The following is a 12565-nucleotide window of genomic DNA, read 5'->3' as shown; positions in this document are numbered from 1 at the left end:
AGGGCACCAGGAGTAGTTTACCATACTCCCCTGGACACCAGACCCCCTAGATTTAAACTCAATTGAGAATCTGTGGGATCACATTGATCAGGCAGTTCATGCCATGGATCCTCAACCGAGAAACCTAGTGTAGACACTGGAGTCGGCATGGCTCCACATACATGTCAGTACCTTTCAGAATCTCACTGACACTCTCTTTGCTAATCTCACAGTGGTCTGTGCTGCAAAAGGCAGCTAGCTATTGAGGATGTTGGCAGGTGGTCACATTAAAGTGACTTGACAGTGTATATATCTCACTCGTGAAGCAGGCACTCACTCGGATCCTTTGAGTCACACTGTAGAGCATGTGCTGCGACTGGGTACTAAGTTTCCCCAAGGCAGACAGTTTTCTTAGCCTATTAAAGCGCTTTGTCAGTTTAGTAGTGGCAGTTTCATGTACTTCTACAAGTGTCTATCAGCACAACTAAAAATTGTGGCTCCTGAAGGTCATAGGCTGCAATTTTGTCTCATAATTTTACACCAGGCTTTACATATACTAATTATTTTTCAACATAATTACTACTGAAACATATATCACAGCAGAGTAATAGCTTTCTACCACTATAAAAATGAGTTTGTCACTTATCCATCAAGTCATGCTGTGAACCTGCTCTGCAGTTCTTCACTTCAGGAGGTCACAAGACTTAATGCTATCATGAACCACAATCCGTGCAGCTGCATATTGTGAGACATTGGAAAGGCTACACCTTTTAAATCTATGTATACTCACAACTGATCATTCTCAATGAAATAGGCTTTGTCATATATAGTGTACTCACACCAAAAGGTACAGTTAGAATCTTTAATTAAAAAAAAAAAAAAAACACTGTTCTATCAGATGAAAGAGTAAAGTATCAATCTTAAATATTAAAATCAACATTGTAATTATAAAAGAAATCTTTACTATTTTAACATTGATTTGCCGTCAGCCAGTTATGTAATTGTTTTGAAATTTTTAAATGTCATGGATTGTGTGGAGAGAGGAAATGTATTAAAAATTCTGAGGGCATTCACTTGATTCGAGTTTCTTTGTCTCACTAGCCTGTGCCATGAAAAATGTCAATGTTTGTGTTATTTCTGATGTTGTGTTTGTGAATTGCTTCTCTCGCAACACACTCTTTAATATTATTCGCGACAAAGAATGTAGCGACACTGTAGATTCACAGCTCTTAGTATTCTACACCAGGTAAAAAAAAGGGGGGGGTTGTACTCCATAGGAGAAGTGTTGCATATAACCTACTGTACAGTCATATTTTTCTATGTTTAAAATGTTACTGACATGAGTTAGCCACATGAAATATGAAACTGAAAGAGTCTAAAATATATCATTCCAGGGTAACTGCTCCTACACATAGATTTCTGTTTCCACATGAGGTAGGACACTTCTAAGATCTCCTTGCTAAATTGGTTGATACATTCTTCCAAAGTAGGTCTGGCTGCATGATGTATAAATGCTGCTGTTGCACCAGCAATGAGTGATGAATGCCTATCAGTGTCAGCCACTTGTGCTCACAAAATGTCGGAATAATTGTTAAATGTTGGCCAAAGATCCTGGGATAAAAGCCAATAAGCAAGAAATAAACAAGTGGCAGCAAAAGCTTCAAAAATTTTGTTTTTCAAAATATTTTTTTAAAATTTATTGTACATGAATGATTCAAATATTTTAGATTATTGCAGAACAGAGATAGGTCAGTAACTCTGGAGGAGCTATTTTCACCATTTTTGAGAATGGGGATAAATGATTTTTTTATCTCTCAGGCAAGCATTGTAAACCCTGATTATCATCACTCACTTTTATCTATTCAATTCAAAATTAGATAAATCTTTTTTTGCCAGTTCTTTTGTATATCAATTAACTGTTTTATTTTTATGTTTATCTGTGGAGCTAAGATTTATTAATAAGAAAGAAGAATATCACAAATGTCAATATTAAAAAAAAATTATCAAAATAATTGTCATCTATTTGACACTCATACACTAAGTTCAGAATAAGTTGGGTGCTTATGACAGAATGTTAATAGCAATAAATCATAGTCTGTGAATTCTCCTCCTGCCAGACTAGCTACATATTCATCTCTATGTAAATTAACAATAATATTATCTAAAGATGTATCATTATATGTTTGACATTTGTTTGTGCAGTGCAAGTTTAATGATTTTAAAATGATAAAATATGTACTGGAATTTTGTTGCCCTTAATTAGCCATTTCAATGTCAGAATCCCCACACCCACCAATATTTGCTTTAAACTTCAACAGCTTTTTTTAAACCACTAATTCAGATTTACCAAAAATGCATTTACATTGCCATTTGGAGATCTGTATGGACTAACAACTATTATATTTCACTCAGTCTTAGAGGGCTCCAGACTGCATCTATATCTGAATAGTATGATGTCATGCTCAGTTTGGAAATTTTAAACCATGTTTGACTGAAATACCAAAAAAAGAATTTCAAGAAAACTAAGTGACATGCTTTGTCCAGTTTCATTCTGTGGCACAACAATATGCAAAACCTTAAAAAATTTTCACTGGTGTCAACTATAGGTGGTGATTTACCTTCCCTACAGTCTTGATTGTGCAAAAAGTGACATTCACATTTTTTTTGAAAATGATGAAGTGGTTAAGGAGATGATGTGTCATCTGAAATGACTTGCAGATGTCAATATTTTTGCAGAGGGGATTAAAAAAAATTTCATTTTCCATGTTAATTATGTGGAAAAATAGTCTTAATATATATGTAGCATCTATATGTAAATCATTGAAAATGGTTTTCAACATTCACATTTGTTTTTATTTTCAGTCCTTTCAGAGACAGAAAAAAAAAATCCTCACTTAGATGACGCAGCAGCAAAATTTATGAGCTCAGATACATCAATAATAATAATAAAAAGGCTATTTGTTGGTAAGTTAGAACATGCAACTATTTCTTGTATTACATTATTTAGTAAAAGAAGGTCAGTTGTATGCAGCATTGTGTAACCTGACAAAAATTTATATTAGTGATGGACTGACATTTTTAATTTCAATTAATTTTGTGGTAATCACTATATTTACAAATCTGCTTCTTTCTAAAAAAATTATTTTATTTTAGTTCTGTCTCAACTGTCTAGACACTAGAGGGAGAGTAGTGATGAGGTTGAGATTGTTGCCTCCTGGTGCCATGACATTCAAATTGAGGCTGATGAGTGTAAATCTGACACAGTTCTCAAAAAAACATTATAATTAGAATCTGGTCCAAAGAAGGGAAAGAAGAATGCCAATGTACATAACAGAATCAACACTGTTACTTATAAAGTTTCCTTCAGGAACATCACTATTGACAGCACTGTTTCGGCTTTTCAAGATGACTAGGTCGTACAGTGTATAGCCTCCACACACTCCTCAACTCATAGCAAGTGCTTGCTCCTCTCAGAGTTTATCTGTGTAGTGTGCATGACCGATGAAAGCCTTTCAGTGTGACGACTTTAGCTATCATTGTAATCTTTCACTCACTAAATGTAATCCAAACTTTAATTTGATTTAAGTGAAAATGATAAGTGTTTCTCACCAACTGGCAGGCAGTTGAACAGATCAGTAAAAGTCTTCCACAATTTCACACTATATCGCCTTTTGCACTCGTCATAGAACCCATATACTCTGAAAAAAAAAAAAGAATGGTATTATGGAACAGTTTTGTACACAACATAAATTAATATCAGAGTGAGAAAAAAGTTATTTGAAATTAGTAATGCCAGTTTCATTACCTGTTAATGCTTGCACATTCATGGTTCCCTCTTAGTAAGAAGAAGTTATTGGGATACTTTAGTTTGTATGCTAACAGCAGACAGATTGTTTCTAGAGAATTCTTTCCCCTGTAACAAAATGAGAAAATAGTTGTTAGCTTACATCATATGAAGTTTTCTTCTGCTTACAGCTCTATCTTTACTGTAACATCGGGCATATTTTATGTGGCAGATGCAAAGTCAAGACAGCAAATTACAAAATGTTTTAGTATGTTGTCTAAATAGCACATCAAAATTCTATTCATTTACATTTTCTTTAATGTAGAACAAGTTATTCACTTTTAACTTCACACAGACAAAACATAAAGTTACAGTTAAGCTAAGAACAGTGTCAGGAGCAAAAATAATGCCATTTGTATATGTTGTGGTATATTAGGATCATGATTAAGTTTTCTCCTTTGGTTTTCAATGGGATTCCTGTACATATAACAGTGTACCAATGGTTCCTAAACTTCAGAGATATCAGTACAACATATACTAGCATATTAAGTCAAACCACAATTTGCTGTCTCCTGCCCATGAAGAAGCTTTGACAGGGGTACTATTTTATGCTGTGGAAGGTGAGAGTGAAGGTATGAGTGGATGAAAACTAGATAACATGGTTTCATAAAAAAAACCCTGCAAATAGTAAAAGTAGAGAAACTAACACTATGTTCTTTGAGGTGAAAAGGTAAAGTACTATGGCATTGTAGGCTAGGAGACATGTGGGATTTTGTTCAGCTACCTAATGCAAAAGCCTTTTCTTGCTCATATACAGTGGAACCTGTCCTTTTTGAAGTCTATGTAAAAGTTTTATCTCTCCAGTGCAGGCGATAGTGATGGATGTATATAGGATTGATAGGATTTCATGTTGTTTTACTGTTATTATTCATGACAAAGGTGTGTGTGTGTGTGTGTGTGTGTGTGTGTGTGTGTGTGTATTAAAAACAAAGATTCCAAGACTTACCAAGCGGGAAAGCGCCGGCAGACAGGCACATGAACAAAACACACAAACACACACACAGAATTACGAGCTTTCGCAACTGGCAGTTGCTTCGTCAGGAAGGAAGGAAGGAGAGGGAAAAATGAAAGGATGTGGGTTTTAAAGGAGAGGGTAAGGAGTCATTCCAATCCCGGGAGCGGAAAGACTTCCCTTAGGGGAAAAAAAGGACAGGTGTACACTCGCACACACACACACACACACACACACACACATATCCATCCGCACATACACAGACACAAGCAGACATATTTAAAGGCAAAGAGTAAGGGCAGAGATGTCAGTCGAGGCGGAAGTACAGAGGCAAAGAAGTTGTTGAAAGACAGGTGAGGTATGAGTGGCGGCAACTTGAAATTAGCGGAGGTTGAGGCCTGGCGGATATCGAGAAGAGAGGATATACTGAAGGGCGAGTTCCCATCTCCGGAGTTCGGATAGGTTGGTGTTGGTGGGAAGTATCCAGATAACTCGGACGGTGTAACACTGTGCCAAGATGTGCTGGCCGTGCATCAAGGCATGTTAAGCCACAGGGTGATCCTCATTACCAACAAACACTGTCTGCCTGTGTCCATTCATGCGAATGGACAGTTTGTTGCTGGTCATTCCCACATAGAAAGCATCACAGTGCAGGCAGGTCAGTTGGTAAATCACGTGGGTGCTTTCACATGTGGCTCTCCCTTTGATCGTGTACACCTTCCGGGTTACAGGACTGGAGTAGGTGGTGGTGGGAGGGTGCATAGGACAGGTTTTACACCGGGGGCGGTTGCAAGGGTAGGAGCCAGAGGGTAGGGGAGGTGGTTTGGGGATTTCATAGGGATGAACCAAGAGGTTACGAAGGTTAGGTGGACGGCGGAAAGACACTCTTGGTGGAGTGGGGAGGATTTCATGAAGGATGGATCTCATTTCGGGACAGGATTTTAGGAAGTCGTATCCCTGCTGGAGAGCCACATTCAAGGTCTGATCCAGTCCCGGGAAGTATTCTGTTACAAGTGGGGCACTTTTGGGGTTCTTCTGTGAGAGGTTTAGGGTTTGAGGGGATGAGGAAGTGGCTCTGGTTATCTGCTTCTGATCCCGCAACTACCCTCCCAAACTGGTACACTCGCACACACACACACATATCCATCCGCACATACACAGACACAAGCATATTACTGGTGCACAACCTGCTTGTGTCTGTGTATGTGCGGATGGATATGTGTGTGTGTGTGCGCGAGTGTACACCTGTCCTTTTTTTTCCCCTAAGGGAAGTCTTTCCGCTCCCGGGATTGGAATGACTCCTTACCCTCTCCCTTAAAACCCACACCCTTTCATTTTTCCCTCTCCTTCCTTCCTTCCTGACGAAGCAACTGCCAGTTGCGAAAGCTCGTAATTTTGTGTGTGTGTTTGTATGTTTTGTTCATGTGCCTGTCTGCCGGCGCTTTCCCGCTTGGTAAGTCTTGGAATCTTTATTTTTAATATATATGTGTGTGTGTGTGTGTGTGTGAGAGAGAGAGAGAGAGAGAGAGATGTGGACATATTACTGGTGCACAACCTGCTTCTCACTCATATACCAATGGTGCCATGAGGCTAACATTGGCCTCCTACAGACAGATAACTGTAAGTAGTGTCATATGCCCTCAATTCATGATGCACTGTTTAAATGGCATTTTGGTAAGTGATTCCTGATAGTCTTTAATTAAACAGGAGTGTTTGTGGACGTGGTGCATTTCGAAATTTATTTCCCAGGTACATATAACTATTCTGAGTATGGAATTTAACCTAGGACATGGATGCAAAGTTTCGTGGTCAGGGATTTTATCCCACCAACTCTCCTCCACTTGCTGGCCAAATGAGGCAATGGAAATTTCTTCATGTATCAGGATTAGAATCAGACACTTCCAAGTTAAGTACTATTGCACAAGTGTGTGTTAGCACTTCTGGCTACAGAATAACTGCATAATGCACTTATGTAAAAGAGAAGTGATTCATTGCACTAGTGTTGGGTCTTATGAAACTAGTTAGTTTTCAGTTGTTAAGACACTAGACTTACATTCTGGAGGATGATAGTTTTGATCACTCATATTTTGGTTTTCCATAATTTTTTGAAATTGTTTGTGTAACGCAATGGTAAGAAGGGGTTCCTGTGATTGCTGATGGCCAATTTCCTTGCCCCTCCTTTCCTAATCCAAGCTTGTGGTCCATCTCTAATGACCGCATCACTGACAGGGCATTGCATCTTAATCTTCCCACCCCAATGGTCTCTTTTTGGTTTCATTTGTGGAAAAGATGAAAAATATTCAGGAGTGTTTAAGAGTTCTTAAAAAATGTAAATGTATTTGTGGGCAGTCTGTTCACAACTGATGAACTTATTTTGGCAGGGTATGTCATTTTAGCATAGCTACTGAATAATACTCATAGGTTTATGAACTACTGCTTGGTGTCAGATGTGAACCATCAGTACGGCTTGGTAGAGAGACACAACACAGTTGGTTAAAATGTAATTTTACTTGAGTTAGTCCCGAGTTCCACTAAGTGATATTACTCTCAAACTACATGTAGTTACACCTGAGCTCTATAATGAATATTTATTTATACTTATCACTTTTGTGGGGGCACTTAAATCTGAGCTGAGTAGCCAATTTGAATCATGGTGTTGGAAGAAATTTTTATTTCCATTATTTGTTTGGCAAGCTGGGTAATAGGTGATAGGTTCCTGGTCAGCAGACTCCAGGCCCAAGTCAAAATGATCATATCCCAAAGCTCTCTGCAGTGCCTCTTGGAGTGAGGATATGTGTCAATGTTGAAGGTAAGACATCTATCAGATGGGGACCACTTTCTTAGTGGTACTAGCTATGTACTGGCTCTGTGGTTCACTATCTTCTGCTCCTTTTATTCCTCCTCCTCCCTCCTCCTACCACCCCTTCCAGAACTACAAACAATACAAATACATACAGAATGCTACAAGCATTCATCACTACCACTTTCATGAAATAGCTGTGTTTAAGAGGCAAATACATGCTTTGCAACCGAGAGGTGGGCAATGGTTGCAAATTCAATTAACATTTACAGCTTATGAGTGTGGGCACCAATGAAACATCCAACAAAGAGTGTATAATCATAACTTTAACGGGGATTGCAGCCATACCCCTAGTGGTGTATGTACACAGGCACATGATGCAGAAAGGCTACAGAGAAATAACTAACTCATCCACCATATAATGAAATGAACATTACTACCAACATTCTACCGAGTGAGATGGTGCAGTGGTTAGCACACTGGACTCGCATTCGGGAGGACGATGGTTCCATCGAGTGTCCAGCCATCCTGATTTAGGTATTCCATGATTTCCCTAAATCGCTCCAGGCAAATGCCGTGATGGTTCCTCTGAAAGGGCACGGCCGACTTCCATCCCTGTCCTTCCCTGATCCGATGAGACCGATGACGTCGCAGTTTGGTCTCTTCCCACAGTCAACCCAACCCCCAACCAACATTCTTCAGTAACAGATGTCGACATAATCTCTGGTAGCATATGGGAGTTCCATGACTTTGTGACATCTATATGATATAATTTTGCCAACTAAATGAAGTACCAATTGGCTTATTAAAATCTCTAGATGATGACAACAGAGGAAGTCATTGAAAGCTTGAGACCGAATACAAATCTGATATGGCAATAACTCTGTGAAGCATTTATTCACTGCCACATGACATATACACTAGTTCTTGAGGTAGTAGAAATATAGCAGTACCATAGTATTAACAATGTAGTGAATTGCCTATGACTCAGGAAACACCTTTTCCCTCACTTGATCTCATCAACACAATGTAATTCTCAATCTTAAATCATCTCGCTAAATTCTCCAACTATTGTTCTTCCGTTTTTACTTGTACAGGAGATTTTGCGTACCAGAGTCCTTATTTGTGCAGACAGGTTACGTGCAATTCTTCTTCGAGGACTTGTGTGAGATGATGGTGTCTTGCAGCATTTCACTGGAGACGCTGAAGGACCCATGCTTCAGGCGCTTCTTGGAAAAGTACACAACACATCCAGTTCCATATGAATCAACACTGATAAAAAACTATTTATCTGTGTGGTACGAGGAGGTGCTTAGCAAAATAAGAATTAGTGTTGCTGATCAAAAGGTCTGGGCGTCCATAGATGAAACCACTGATGTGGGTGGGTGTTATGTCGCAAATGTTGTTGTTGGTGTTCCAAAAGCTGACGGGTTTGGAGATAAGTTCCTCTTAACATGTGAAGCTCTCAAGAGAGTAACCAGATTGACGGTTCTCCTTTTGTTTGACAACTCTATGAAGTTACTGCGGCCGGATGGTGTGAACAGAGACAGTGTTTTGCTGCTAGTAACAGATGGTGCTTAATAGATGGCTAAAGCAGCCAAGGGGCTTCAGATTCTCTAACCCCCAATGTTGTACGTCACTCGTCTTGCACATGAGTTACACAGTGTTGCAGAGGATGTGCGATCCAATTACCCTGATGTGAGCAAATTAATTTACTGTGGCAAGAAAATCTACGTGAAAGGTTCGTTACAGCTGCAAAAATTCAAGGACCTAGCACCTTCACTGCCTCTCCCCCATCAACCCGTTCTTACACAATGCTTTTCTTAGCTTAATGCTGCTGTGTATTACTGCACTAACAATACCAAAATAATGACGACTTTTTTTTGGGCTTGATAGTATGAATCGAGTTCCATCAAAACTGTGAAAGAGGTCTTTACAGATACCTTGTCTGGAAGCTTGGCATACATGAACGCCAACGTTTCAGTGGTATCAACAGCCATCACATGCCTGGAAGCTGCTGCTACTCAACTGTGTGACGTCCTGGATATTGTGCAACATGTGCAGAGAGTTGGGAAATGTCGTGGTCATGTGGTTGACAAAGTGAACAACAAATTGCGAAGTATCTTCCAGCAGAATCCTGGCTATTCTACAATATGCCAAAGTTAGCAACAGTCTTTCTGGGAATGTTGATGATCATCATGAAGTGGTATACGTGGTCTGCAACCCAGTGTACGATACTCCTTGGCCATCATGGTGCCTTGCACTAGCTCCACTGGACACATGGATGCCCAAGTGAATGTTTCGCAGAGCATAATGAAGCCGCAGCTGGATTGACTCCATCCTGCTGTACTGGTGTCAAGGAGCTGTTCCCCTGGAAGACAATGGATTCGTGCCCTCCCATCGGCATGATGAAGAATGTATCAGGATGCATCTGATCATGCAACGCTCTGCCATTGTGCCAACACCGAGTGCCTATGATTACGTGTCCACTTGAGTCATAGTTGCTGATATCATGATGTTGACATTGGAACATGCATGGGTCATCAGCTGCGAAGGCCCATCGTTAGGAGTGTTTGGTGCACTGTGTGTTAAGACACACTTGTACACTTCCCACCAATGAAGTCTGATGTTAGTTCCGCTACAGTTCGTCGCCAGTCCTGTTTTACCAGTCTGCCCAGCCTACAATGTCCGCCATCTGTAATGAGGGACAGCTGCCTAATCCCACGCCGTCTGGACGTGTTTTCACCTCGGTTTCGCCACATACTGAAGACACACAGTGCAGCACAGCACTCCTCGAACACCCAACAAGTCGTGCTGTTTCCGAAATGCTCGTGCCGAGCTTTCGGGCCATCACAGTCTGCTCTCCATCAGACTCAGATAGATCGCAAGTTTTCCCCATTCTGCGCATGGACAGCCTGCTCACTGATACTACACGGCAGCGACAAAGAAAATGGAATAGGCATGCTTATTCCAATACAGAGATATGTCAACAGGCAGAAGATGGCACTGAGGTCCAGAACACCTATAAAAGCCAACAAGTGTCTGGCGCAGTTGTTAGATAGGTTACATGGCAGTTTATCAAGATTTAAGTGAGTTTGAAAGTGGTGTTACAGTCGGCGCATGAGTGATGGGGCACAGCAGCTTCGAAGTAGCGATGAAGTGGGGATTTTCCCAAACGAAAATTTCACGAGTGTACCGTGATTATCAGGTATTCGGTAAAACATCAAATCTCTGGCATTGCTGCGGCCAGAAAAAGATCCTGCAAGAATGAGACTAACGATGACTGAAGAGAATTGTTCAGCGTGACAGAAGTGCAACTCTTCCGCAAATTGCTGCAGATTTCAGTGTTGGTCCGTCAACAAGTGTCAGTGTGCGAACCATTCAACAAAGATAATCGATATGGGCTTTCGGAACCAAAGCCCAGTCGTGCACCCTTGATGACTGCACGACACAAAGCTTTACGCCTTGCCTAGAGTCATCAACACTGACATTGGACTACTGATGACTAGAAACATGTTGCCTGGTCGGACGAGTCTCCTTCCAATCGTATTGAGTGGTTGGAATTGTACGAGTATGGAGACAACCTCATGAATCCATTGACCCTGCATGTTAGCAGGGGACTGTTCAAGCTGGTGGAAGCTCTGTAATCGTGTGGGGTGTGTACAGTTGGTATGATATGTCTAGGAATGACTCTGACAGGTGAAACACACGTAAGCATCCTGTCTGATAACCTGCATCCATTCATGGCCATTGTGCAATCCGACGGACTTGAGAAATTTCAGCAGGACAATGCGGCACCCCATATGTCCAGAATTGCTAGAGAGTGGCTCCAGGAACACTCTACTGAATTTAAACACTTCCGCTGGCCATCAAACTCCCCAGACATGAACCTTATTGACCATATCTGGTATGCCTTGCAACGTGCTCTTTAGAAGAGGTATCCGTCCCCTTGCACTCTTTCTGATTTATGGACAGCCCTGCAGCATTCATGGTGTCAGTTCCATCCTGCACTACTTGAGACATTAATCGAGTCCATGCCACGTTGTGCTGCAGCACTTCTGCGTGCTCGTGGGTGCCCTAAGCGATATTGGGCAAGTGTACCAGTTTATTTGGCTCTTCAGAGTATAAGCACCGTCCGTGTGACCCTGCTGTCTACTGGATGGGTTTATATCAATAGTAGGTTGGTGGTCATAATGTTCTGGCTGATTAGCGTTTTTGTTTTGGATATTCTTTGCAGGGAACAGTGCCAGAGAGTTCAGTGGGGTCATCCAATTAATAATCATAAAAAAAAAAAACGCTTGGTGCTTTTCGAGAAACTGAGAAGCTAAATGAACAAGTTTTAAAATTTCGCTCAGATGTCTGTTGCAGGTTTCGACTAGCTGGATTGTCATTTGAAGAAACATCTACAACTGCAAAATTCCGCCAGAAGAAATTGTATTCAACCGATTGAAATGCTTGAAATTACAATAAGGTGGTGGTCTAGATGCCATTCCCTGTTGATACGACTGGCCTGGCAATCCTGTTTTCTCTTTAATGCTCTGTATGCGACTCATTACTGCCGTTTGGAAACGGATGAAAGGATTCTCATTTAAATGTCATATTGAAGATTTACTGCTTCTAAAAAAAATTACATGTGGGGATCATTGTCTGATTCCCTCTGCGGGCATTCTAGGGGCTTTAAATCACCTTCTTCCTGAAGGTGCAGTTGCAACCTTTGCTGAAATTTCAGAATATTCCTCAATCAAAGACACACCACGAATGGTCACGACACACTCTTAAGGGGTAGCGATACTGAGGTTAAAATCAAAGACTACGTTGAGTTTGTGGGAGAAGTAAGTAGTCGATAATTAATTAGGAAATTTTGTTAATCAGTAACTAATAAAAATGGAATATTAATTTAATATATGTTCTGGGGACGACTTGTGACGGAGATTTTCTCTGTCGCAAACTGACACAGCGTATTTTCAACGATACATATGATGATTTAATG

General features: G+C 40.6%; 1 protein-coding gene across 1 annotated transcript in view; it reads right to left on the bottom strand.

The window, feature by feature from the left end:
• The window catches only part of LOC126355005 (serine/threonine-protein phosphatase PP1-alpha-like), a 562342-nt gene that overhangs the window by 25954 nt on the left and 523823 nt on the right, over positions 1–12565 (bottom strand). Inside the window, exons 3-4 of the mRNA XM_050005135.1 lie at positions 3785–3892; positions 3589–3677 (exon numbers count right to left, since the gene is read on the bottom strand). Of these exons, the coding sequence (XP_049861092.1) occupies positions 3589–3677; positions 3785–3892 (197 nt within the window). The remainder of the gene's footprint in view (positions 1–3588; positions 3678–3784; positions 3893–12565) is intronic.

Source organism: Schistocerca gregaria, chromosome 3, assembly GCF_023897955.1.
Source record: "Schistocerca gregaria isolate iqSchGreg1 chromosome 3, iqSchGreg1.2, whole genome shotgun sequence".
Lineage (NCBI taxonomy): Eukaryota > Metazoa > Arthropoda > Insecta > Orthoptera > Acrididae > Schistocerca > Schistocerca gregaria.
Note: the sequence above shows the minus strand (reverse complement) of the source record. Positions and strands in the feature narration are given on the sequence as shown.